The sequence below is a fragment of the Parasteatoda tepidariorum genome, chromosome 10, assembly GCF_982258835.1.
Source record: "Parasteatoda tepidariorum strain Cologne lab strain chromosome 10, Ptep-v5.0, whole genome shotgun sequence".
In the NCBI taxonomy this organism is placed as follows: Eukaryota; Metazoa; Arthropoda; class Arachnida; order Araneae; family Theridiidae; genus Parasteatoda; species Parasteatoda tepidariorum.
In genome coordinates, this window is record NC_141764.1 from 73092331 (window position 1) to 73105086 (window position 12756).

At 25.8% G+C, this 12756-nt stretch overlaps 1 protein-coding gene across 3 annotated transcripts in view; it reads right to left on the bottom strand.

The window, feature by feature from the left end:
• Positions 1-12756, bottom strand: part of LOC107453302 (suppressor of lurcher protein 1) — a 1096374-nt gene that overhangs the window by 61625 nt on the left and 1021993 nt on the right. For all 3 annotated transcript variants that reach the window (XM_071184104.2, XM_071184106.2, XM_071184105.2), the window contains exon 11: positions 8258-8296. In XM_071184104.2, coding sequence (XP_071040205.1) covers positions 8258-8296 — 39 coding nt within the window. The remainder of the gene's footprint in view (positions 1-8257; positions 8297-12756) is intronic.

Genomic DNA, 12756 nt, shown 5'->3' on the forward strand with positions numbered 1-12756 from the left:
TATTTTTTTTATTAATAATTGTTTATTATTTTGTTTGTTTTTGTTAATTTTAATTTAATTGTTGCATATGCTTCATAGTGTAATAACATTTGTGTTATAACAATTCATAGTGCAATAACAATTGCGATCGGTAGGGTGCCCAAAATATTGTGTCACGTGCCATAAATGGCACGCATGCCATTGGTTCGCCATCCATGTTATAGTGTATATTAACTATAAACTTATGCTTACGTAAGATAGTGTAGTATTTATAGTGTATATTAATTATATACTTATGCTTATGTAAGATTGTGTAACATTTAGTCCTCATTTTTTCAATGCAAAATACTACAATGCATTCAAATCCCATTTTCACCACAAAATAGAAGGTTAAATTATTAAAATTTATTTTAAAAATAAAAAAAAGTTAATTCAATACTCTAAAATAAGTGAGTTTATGATCTATAATAATTTAAAACTTTTTTATAAAACTTCACAATAATAGAGTTTTTTTGTTAATTTGGATAAAAAATAGCGTATAGAGCTTAATTAATATTTTTTTTATTAGAAAATAAGAAACAATTATATTTTGAAGCCTGAAACTAAAAAAAGATATTGATTATTGTGAAAGTAAGTGGTCTATCGATAAGTGGTCCTCAATAAAAAGCACATTGAAAACACATTGAAGCAGATTTGAAAGAGTAGTTCGAATAAACATCTTATAAGCGTAAACGCAAGGTCGTATTTTAAAGTGAATTGATCAATAACACTTTTACCATTTACATACCTCAAAATTTATTTCAAAACTTGAAAAATTTAATTATTTTTTAGGAAATTTAGCAGAAAATAGGAAGCAGGAAGCAGAGAATTAGAAAATAGGAAGCAGGCTGATCGTATATATTTTAGATAATTTCTAAAATCAATTTTATAATTAAATCTGGAGACACACATTTTTTAAAATTTTGAATGTTTCTAATAACCCGAAACATTTGTTGAACCTAATACGTTTTGAAATATTTTATATCTTGGTAAACATCGATTACATAAATGTAAATTACATAAATATAAATTACATAAATACAAATTACATAAATATGAATTACATATTTATGATAGCTTTTTCAAAAAAATATTTTTGTTCAAAAATTTCATAATTTATTATTTTTGATTTAATTAAAAGCTGAAATATGAGAAATTGGTTTTTCATATTTTGAAACAACATGGACTTTAATTAAAAAAATAATCTATAAATTGGCATGTGCATCATTTATAGATTTTTTTTCTATTATTAGATCAATCATTCATATGTGCAATTCTTTATTTTTTTTAATTAAAAATGGTTTATATTTCTGAAAGCGCAACCAAATACACTTTCGATAAACGTAATCGCAGACATGCCTTCGAAAATAAATTGATCAATGACACATTTTTCTTTTATTTTACAAGATTTATTTTCAAAATAAGGGGAAATTTAAATAATCTAATGATTTCTTTTTTTAGTTTCCGAGAATTTCATATAAAAAAGGATGTACTTTATTTTTCAAAATCAATTTTATAAGTAAATACGATGCGATGCACTCCTAAGCGAACTAGGATTTTTTAAACCTAATTCGTTTTGAAATCTCGGTAACCATCTATTTCTCAAATGCAAATTCCACATTTATGACAGCTTATTCAAAAATATATTTGTCCTAAAAATATCATATAATTTGGCAATTTAGATTCAGTTGTTCTGCTAAAAAGCTGAAGTTATATAAAAATTGGAAGGAACGAAATCGAAAAAAGAACAGAACATTTTGAAATATCGAACAAATTGTTCTGGTTTTCCCTCAAAAACTTTTTCGCTGACGACAACAATTTATTTCATGTTTACAAGCCCGCTATGTAGTTAAACAGAAAAAAAATATTTGAAAACCTCTGACGTTTTATCAATAGACCAGTTAAAATATCGGATAAAAGCAATTTTGCACAGACTCGGTTATTTTCTAAAATTTCATGACATTCTTTTTTTGCCGGGGACAGGGATAAATGGCTCCTGACAGAAGACATATTTTTCCTCCAATACCTTTTAGTGTCGAATGCAACTATTTGTTTTCCTTTTTTGTCGCGCCATGATTAAGTCGAATGTCTATATTTAATCTGTGTTTACTTTTTTTTCTTCTGTGTCTCCCCGTTTCGCCGATACATTGAATTTTAGTGATTCGGATATTATTAATGAATGTCTTCAGCGGTTTTTAATGGCAGAGCTACAGATCAATTTCGCTGGCTTCAGTTTTGAAAAGATCAACAGCTCTATTATTTAGTTCCTTTCCTTTTTCTTTTTTTTCCCGTGACTTTATGAACGATGTTTATTTTTTTCAGTGTTGGTGATGTTAAATCGCTTGGATGCTCATTATGTGACACCATCATCAATTCAAGAGAAAACTGTAACGAAGTTTAAAAAATGCTCTAACAAATACTTTGGAGCGTAATTTTAAGCACTAAAATGTGTTCGGTTTTGAGTTTCACTTTTGCGGACGTAGCATATTGTATAAATTTGACTATTTTGTATGAAGATTTCATATTATTTAGTATCAATTAGATTGTTTTGCATGAAGATTGTATGCCATTTAATACCCATTTAGGCGCATTTGTATCAAGATTTCTTATTACATGGTGTAAGTTGGAATCTTTCATAAAAGATTTCATATCAATTAGTACCAATTACATTATTTCATGTGAGGAGTTTATTTAACACGTTGACTATTCGTGTGACTGCAAAGTTTGAAGTAACAGAACTATTGAATTGTTTTAGAAGTAATATAAATATGATTTATCAAGAAAATTATTGTGAGCCTCGTAAAAGCTTTCTTGTTCATTGCTATTTGACTGATTAGGAGATAAGTTTTTCATTTTTATTTTCGAAATTTCAATGAATTAGGGTAAACATTTTAAGTTATACTCCTCTTTACTCGGCAAAGATTTAAACTGATCGGGTAAAGTGGGGATATGAGAAACAGATTCAAAGCAACGGGCAGAAATAAGCAGACATGATACCATTATTCTTGGGACTACCAGAGACTCGCATTATTAAAATACCGGTGGGAGTACTTTTGCAGAATATGTTTCGTACAGCGGTACTCGTGGCCTGAAGAAGATTTCACTGTAAACATGTGCTCAAGTCAACGTGTTAAAATGGTTTTAGTTTAGACAATTTCATAAAATAACACTATTCGTTTAAAATGTTTATATGTCAATAAATACAAATTTAAAAAATGAAACAATATATAATTAATATCATTTCGTATTAATTAAAAATGAATGAGATTTTTCAAGGTTAGAGTTTGATTTCATTTTTTGAAATGAAAATGAAAACTGTCATTGTAATAGGATTAAATAAAATGTAACAAAACAAATTGTTATTTTCATTGTCTAAATATAATGTAAAGAAACTGCTTTTTAAAAAAACGTGGATGCCAACAGCCATATTTTGTTACATATTTAAGAACAAAGTTTTCTTAAAAACTACTCAAAATAAGATGTGCTATTCGAAAAAGCAAACTAAAAACAGCGAAGAATGTAAATCAAAATTGTACTACTACAGTTTCACCAGAAAGTTTTAGTCTCTGCTACAACACGTGTTTCAAGTGGCAGCTAAGTTTGCGATGCCTAAACAAGATACAAAATCTAAGTACATTTTATAGCTTCAACAAAGATGTTGGTTTTTGACGTAAATGAGAATGGTTGAGCTTTTTATTTGAAATCATACCTCAAAAATAAAATAGAAGAACCATTTGGAACGATCTGAAGAGTCGAAAATTATGCAAGATTGTGTAACTCTCAGGGGAACTGGAAGGGAATATCTCGTCTGCACTTCCATTTCCTGAATGAAAGTACGAAAATGAAGTGTTTTGTCCTATCTCTGAATGTAAATACCAGCGATAAAAAACTCCAACGGTAATGTGTGCAAATATAATTTGACTAAGAATGAATAATAGCTGCTTTTATTAAGAGAAGCCACTATAAGAAACCAAATTCAGGCGCAATTTGGCATAAAAGAAGCATTTTCTGTTACACATGCATGAAAAATAACCCTTCTCAGCAATGGGTCTCTGTATTACATAGACCAAATTAAAAAGGGCAAAGGAAGTTATTCTAACAGAACAGCCACAGGAATAATTCCTTCTAAGAAAAATATCCACACAGTCATGCTGACAGTTCCATTTCGTTTTGTTTCATTGGGCGTAGAAGTTTGTGGGGAGGCAAGACGACTATCTTCATGAAATTGTTCTCTGGATATGATGGAAGAGGGGTCCTCCGAGAAAAAGGGGGAGAAGCTCCGCCCACATACCCGCTAGATATAATGAAAAGCACTCCAGCTAATGAAGAAAAGGTCCCCTTGACCACCCCTTCTTTGTCTTCGACCATCAAAAGGACAAAACTCTTCCCTTTAGTTATTAGAGAAGAAGATGGGGAGTCAGACGACATAAATAATTTCTTGGGTGAAGTGAAGCGAAGGGAGGTGTTGGCATGGTGGCCCGTAACTGGATACCAATCCGTATCTGGCAATACAGGGGATATGTAATATTTTCTTCACACCCATTCACTCCTCTAGATCAGATTTGCTGAGCGAACCATCGGACAATCATGTTTTATTAGGTCACTCTTGGCCCCGTGAATTATTGATATCAAGAGAATTGTTGAGTTTTGGTAAATGTGTTAAGAATGTTAGAGTTTTCTGTAGTTTAGGGAAAGTCCTTAGAGTAAAATTTTTTACGGGTCAATTGAAACGAAGATTGTCGTCATGAAATATTGATTTTGACCTGTACTAGGAAGCAATAAAAAGCCCTCTCGATTTTTATCCATCGTTTTTTATACATCTATCATAGCGGAATAAACTTAAATCCTTAAATTGTACGGGTAAAAACTCCTTAAATGAGTGTTACTTTATTTTTAAATAGACTGATATTGAAAATAATAGGTAAAAAAGTTAGATCATAGGGATCTAATATTTTAAATGAAAATTTTGAATTATTAATGTCTTATGACTTGAAAAAAATAAATTTGCAAGAAAATTTCGAAAAAATGCAAAATATTTTTATTTTTTAGTTAGGCTCTTCTTATAGAGCATATGCTACTGTTTTTTCAGATAAAGATAAAGGTGATGATAATTTGGGTAAAAATAAACAATGGTTTGCAAGGATTTAAACAAACGTTACTGTTACTGCATGCATGCTTGGAGTGTTGAATATATATGTAAAAATTTTTGTGATATTATACTTTAAATTACACGCATATAATTAGACCAGTAATAGTTTTTGTAATTTCATAAGTAAGGCAAATGTAATTTATAGAAAAAAAAATTTCCTTCCTGAATTAATCAATTTAGTTTATTATTGTTCCTGTTAGCCAAGATACAAATAATTAATGAGGAAAGTTTATTTAGAAATAGCAAACATATTTGAATAAGAAAATCTTGAGAGAAATTGCAATTAATTGCATTGTGAGAAATCTTCAAAACATAAATTTATATAAAAAAACATAAATTTATAAAAAACATAAATTTATAAAAAACATGAACTGTTTTTAAAAAACATAAAATTTTTAAATTCACAAAAAAACATAAATTGTTTTTAAAAAACATAAAATTTTTAAATTTACAAAAAAAAAACATAAATTGTTTTTAAAAAACATAAAATTTAAAAAAAAACATTAATTTATAAAGAAAAAACTTTTTTTTTAGAAAACAAATTTATACATACATTTATAAAAAGCATATTTTAAAAAAAACAAAAACATAAGTTTATAAAAACATAACAATGTAAAAACATAAATTTCTAAAAAATGTTTTATTTAATTCTTTTCTAAACGTATTTTGAAATTTAAGTGTAATTGTGTTAAAATTGAAGTGAACTTTTATAAAACATTGTATTGTAACTTTTATAGGCTTAAAAATAAAAAAAAGGATTTTTTTAAACTTTTTATCATTTTGATTAAATTATTAAGAGTTTTTCTTTTTAATAATAAAAACAATATCAAAATTGTGACTGACAAGTCTCTGGATACAAGATAGTGTAAATTATACAGTGGTGTAAATTCCAGCCAAATTGGTAGCATTACGATTATGCAAATAGCTTCACATACAATTAATTTTTTTAACGATAGAACATGCACCTAAATACTGCTATCTTTCTTACAGTGAGATGAATAAAAATAAATTTGATTATATTTTATAAATAATTTTCTCTATTTATTAAATTATCAATAATAAATATTAAAATAAATTATTAATAAATTATCATTTTATAAAATTAAATTGAACTAAAGCAAAAAAATATGTATGTATAATGAATTGCAATTAAATATAGAAAAAACAAACTGTAACTTTAGAATAGTAAATCTATTTAAAATGTTTTGATTCTTGAAACGTTTTTCGTAAAACAAGTAAATTCCTCAAATTTTAAGAACTTTTTAAAATTAAATTAGTTAATAGTTCTCAAAATAAGTAATTAGAAACATATTATGACTTTTGAGAGTTCTAATTGTGTTACATTTAAAACAAGTTTTAAAATTTAAAGATGTTTTGTTTCATTTATAAGCAACAAGATTTAACTTGATTTAAGTACTCGAACAATGAAGTACATATTCCCTTTATGAATTATATATTACATGTTTTCGGACGTATCTTTTTACTTATATACGAACTATAATAGAAAATGAAAAAAGGAATTTTTTGTTGCAAGTCACATATTTTAAATCCTCAGAGGTTTACATGCATTAAAGATATGAAAGCAAACATATGTTTTGGCAATATTAAAAGGGAAACTTGAAATGTCATATTGTGTGTTTGGTTAAAGATAAAAATATTTTTTCCATGCATTTCCACTTATTTGTTTAAAGTATATGGAGATATATTTTATGAATAGGCCTATTCTGTAATGAAAACTCAGTATATCCGTATTTTTATCAGTATGTGTTTTATTTTTTAGTATACACTGTTAGAATTTTTATTCTAAAATTACGGTAAAATAACCTATCAATCTGTCCATCCAATTAACCGTAAAGTTTACGGTAAAAAGAATTTTTGAACTTTACTGTTTTGAAACCGTTTATAGTTAAGAAACCATGTATACAAAAAATACGATAAAATTCTGGTTGTTCAACCGTATTAGGTGAAAACAGTTAAGAATTGGTATTTCTCGCAGCTAATAGTTTGATTACCCTCTTATTTATAATGATTTGACAGTTTTGTTTGAATATAATAAAATAACAATTAAATAAACTGTTATTTAGCCATTTTTTCGCGAAAATAACAGTGTACTGATAAAAGTTAATGTATAATGTTGTTATATATTATTTGTATAACTTAGTTTTTAGAATGAAAATTTACGAATAATATATAAATGTAACAACAATAGGTTCCAATTTACATGGAATTGGAGAACTTTTTATGAGATAAAAATAATATTTAAGAGATTAAAATTCAAAACTCTTTATTGCATGTTTGTTTCTGTTTCTCTTTTTGTAGTTACTCGATTTTTATTCGATTTCTATTAATTTGATTCGATTTCTATATTAAAAAGAAATCTTTTAATGCCTTATCTTGTGCTAGATTAAAACATAAAAATATTTATATGAAACATTTCAGATTATGGTATGCAGTTAGTGACATATTTAGGAATATAGATAGTCTCTAATAAAAATCCATAACATGAATAATTGTATCAGTAGTTTCATCATTTTTAAGGAGCTATAAAACTGTTGAAATCATGATATAATATTTGTAATGGTAATTACTTGCAAATATTTTACATTATTAATTATTTATTATTGAAGCTACGTTGCCAATAATTCGCTAATAAAATTTACAAACAATATATGACAATTACAAATACATTTTTTGAAAAAATAATGTTATTTGCAATAAATTATAAATTGAAGCTCATTAATAGACAAAAATATTATTTTAAAAAGCAAATTTCAAAGCTTCTTATTTCAATTTATTTTTTACACCGATATAGGGTTAATTCTTTTGTATAGCAGTATATTAGCACTATCTAAACTGCAAACGGCATACATTGTCCTACGTAAAACATGCACTATTTGTTCAATGCATTTCAGCTTACGTGTCTAAAGTTATGCATGGGCAGAGTCTGTGATAAAAATATTCTTCTACACATCATAGTTTAGCCAACCTTAGAATATAATCAGCAAAATGTATCAAATAGGAAAAGCAAAAAGGTTATTTTAATTTACAAGCAACTGTCATTTCGTTTACAAAATGTAACTTAAAAATTACCTGACGCATGATCTTGAGCACCTGAAGATACTCCAAAATCTGAAACAAAAAATCAGAAAAAATGAATTAAAACAAGTCTAAACAAGTAGATAATATTCTTAAAAGAAAACGACTTAAACCAACAACAATAAGAATTGTTTGAATTTTCAAATTGTCTTTGTTAAAAAGCTTAAAACGATAATTACAAAGTTTGTGACTGTAAGATCGTTTGCATAATTTGTTGCAATCGCAGTTTAGAATACTTAAGTAACTTTTTGCATGGTATATTGAACGAAAAAAAAAACGTTTTAGAACAAAATTTCTTTATTGATAACATTAGTGTCGTTTGCTTTAATATTATAAAGGTAATTAGTTGTTGTTCTGAATGTAAATTTTCTTAATCAGAAGCAGTTTTCTTTTGTCTTTAATATCCGTTCGAATCATTAAGATTTCCTTTTTTACATAATGTATACATTTATTTCCATTAGGCTTTGTTGTTGTGCAACATCGACGCTGATAGCCATATAAGGATCATTAATGTTAGAAGTTTTAACCATTTTTTATGAAACGAAGGCAAAAGAAATGAAAGGTTTTTCGTGATTAATTTTCATGTAGTGCATGAATGTTTAATTAAAAACACAGTATTGAAACACAGATTGATTTCATTTTTCCAGCTCGAAAACATAATATATATATATTTTAATATTCTACTTCAATAAACGGGCTAAGGAAAATGTGTTCATAAGAAATGAGTAATATTATACGGAAATAATAAACGGATTTAATCTTTAAGAAGATTTATATCCTTCTCCATTCTTACTTGTAAGTCTAAATTTAAGTTCTTTTAAAATTATTTAACTATACTTGTACCTAATTAATTCTGTTTTTAAATAAAATATAATGCAATGTATTTTTTTTAATGTGTAAGCAATTAGTTTAACCATTTTTTCTTAAAGTTAGCTAACTTTATTATTTTCTCTCAAAACAAATTATGCGGGAAATGCTCTTTTAATGTGAGTATTTATTATTTTAAAATGAGCTAAGCAAAGAATGTTCTTTTATAAATGCTCAATCCGTAAGTAAAAGCTTTTCGCCCATAATGTCTGTTTAAATCTTATAACTTATTTTCAAAATGAATTATAGATTAGTACACTTATAAAGTTATGTAAGCCTTTTGGTATGAGTATTTTCTTTTTGTTCTTGTTTTAATTTTTTAAAAGAAAATTACTCATAATTTTTTTAGTACTATGCAAGGTATCAATAATCCATATAGCGAATATCTATTATTTATTGTAATTATTATTTTGCTATTAACGTTGTTTTTTTAAATTTTTTTTATTGACATTACTTCTTGATGAAGCAATGTTTCTCTTAACGTCTATGTTTATAAAAGTTAAAAAATAGTTTATTTCATTTGTATATACTATTATGATTCTTTAAAGTTATTTTTAAGTCAATGTTTTTATTAAAGAGTTATTTTAATTTTAAACATTAATAATGCAATGCTTCTCTTTTATTTCCACGTTAATTACATTAAAAATAAATCTATGACTTTAGCAGAAACCTCATTATTCCCTTTTAGAATAATTTATAAAATTTATAGATCTATGCTAGGCTGGGATAGCCTGGTTGGCAAGGCACTGGACTCACGCTCGTTAGAACGAGAGTTCGAATTCATCTGGCCAAAGACTCCCCGTGTAGTAAATAGTGACTGGTGCTCGTAAATCTGTCGGGTCACAAAGTCCTCCAGGTTTCTATAATAAATTATACCTGTGGGGGTTCTGAATTGGAGATAGATCTTCCTCTGTTTCAGGTCAAAATTACAAACTGTGGATGAATGAATGTATGTTTAATGGATTCACCCTATAAATGGAATGTGTGTGGTAGAAGTTGAATTTTTGGCCATAGATGGCGCCACTGGTAAACAAGAGCAATCGCACAGTTTGCCTTAATGGCCAACAGCAACAACAACATATATCGATTCTTCTTTATTAAAATAAACGGTTTTAATGGAAAGATTTATCAATTTCTGTCAACCTTATGATTGCAGTTCAAAATAACTCATAAAACAATGTTTTCATCAACGTGTAAGTTTTGTAAGGTAAAAAACTATGTACTAATTTGGCGTCAACTAATACCATCTTTATGAAATTAAGTACACAAGCATGTTTCTCTATGTTTTCGAAGTTAAAAATATAATTTAATTAGCATAACTTATTTAAACTAATAATTACGCAATTTAATAACACATATAGTGTTATAAATAAGTGTTATACATATAAATATAAGTATATAAGTATAAATATAAGTATAGTGTTATAAATATAAATATATAACAAATATATAGTGTTATAATAAATATAAATAGTTAATAATAAATATAGTTAATTTGGAGTTACAACGACTACTTTTTTTATTACAAAGACATTTGCGTTGTTAAGACAACAAATTTATTTCAAATTATCAGATAAATGTAATAAATAAATAAAATGTATTGAAATTTTAAAACTACAACGAGGAAAAAATAAATTTTTCCCTTTTTAATGTTTTATAATTGAAAAATATTTTTAAAATAATGAAAAATGATATTTTTCTTGCTAATTAGATATATAATTAACCGATATTTTGAGCACGTTCAGTTATAAAACATCTTGCTTTCAGTTTTACTTACTACTTTTCTTCATTTATATTAAAATATTCTGAAAATCAAGCAGATTTTCAAAAGCACCAAAAGAAATTAAAGTAATAAGCTTGACGTTTGCTTGACAACTAAATGTACTGAAGAAAATTTCTATTTTCGATATTCATCATTAATCCTTACTCTCTGAGAAACCTTTCCGCGTGTGATAATAAATCATAAATGTTTATGCTTTTAGACAACTTAAATTAATATTAAAGGAATCTGAGATTTTATGCTTACATAAAAGCTTCCACGTTTCTATGAAAAATCTTTGGTGTTAAAGCTAATGAAATATAAGTTCATGTTACAGTTCTTATGTATACAGTTCATATTATATACAATTCCAGTTCGTATTTTATATGTACAGTATTATTACTTACATTGCAGTATTATACACATTATGCACGTATAGTATTATGATTACGTACAGTATTATGATTATATTATTATGATTGCATTAGTTGAAGTATTAAATATAAGAAAATATAGTATTTGTTTTTAATTTCTCTTTGGAAATTGTTTGTTGATAAATGTATAACTGCTCACATTATTTGATAAACTAAATATCCTTAATAAGTCTGGAAATATTTAGTGTTTTTGATATTGAAGGCCAATATTCTCTTGGATTAGACTGAAGTCACATTTAGTTTGTTTCTTTTTAAAACACGTTAAAAAAAACAAAAGATATAAAAGGAACAAAAACAAAAGAAACAAAATGACCAAATATTCACGAATTATAATTTTATATCATAGTTAATATAATACGAATTATAATTTTATTTATATGATTCTGTTACCATTAAATCTTTGGTAACTCTGGTTAAATAATATTTTAAAAGTTTTAATTTTGAATAAACATAATTAAAAATTTTGTTGAAGAGAAGAATATTACACATATAGATTGTTTCTTTCAAAAACACACTTTATTAATGTGTTTTTAAAAGAAACAAAAGATATGAAAGAAACAAAAACGAAAGAAACAAAATTACCAAATGCTTGCAAATTATAATTTTATATCATAGTGTGGTTTCTATGTCATTTAATCAGAATTCGCTATGATATTTATTCTTTTTGAAACAAAGTATTTTCGTATCATTTCAAATATCTTTATAATTCTAATTTTTTCTTATCATCACGTTGTTTAAAATAATATTATAAACCAAAACAATTCTGTTACCATTAAAAATTTAGTAACTTTGGTTAAATAATAGTTCAAATGTTTTAATTTTGAATAAACATAATAAAAAATCTAACTGTAACGGATAATAATACACATATTTACAATTTCTCTTTTAGAGTGAATAATTGGAGCATTAAAAAAATATACTTTGCAGTAAACAACAAAAATAATTGTACAGCAATCATGGAAGTTAATAATGGACTTTAAAATAGGTCTCTGCTTACTAAATATCATAAAAAATACTTAAAAATTGTTCACATTTCTTTATGATAACTTCTATAAGTTAAGCAATGAATTCTGCTGCGTCACCTTTATATACACCAGATTAAAGAACAATAAAGGTTGTTAAAAATAATAAATAACTTACAAGTGTATTTTTGGGGAAACTTAATTTTCTGTTAATAACAGCACAATGTATTTGGATCTCTCCTTATCGTATTTTCTGGTTCAATAAGTGCGATACAAATTTTATCACTTAACAAATTTTTATATTTAATACAGGGGATAATATAATATAATATAATATAATATAATATAATATAATATAATATAATATAATATAATATAATATAATATAATATATAATATATAATATATAATATATAATATATAATATATAATATATAATATATTATATATTATATATTATATATTATATAT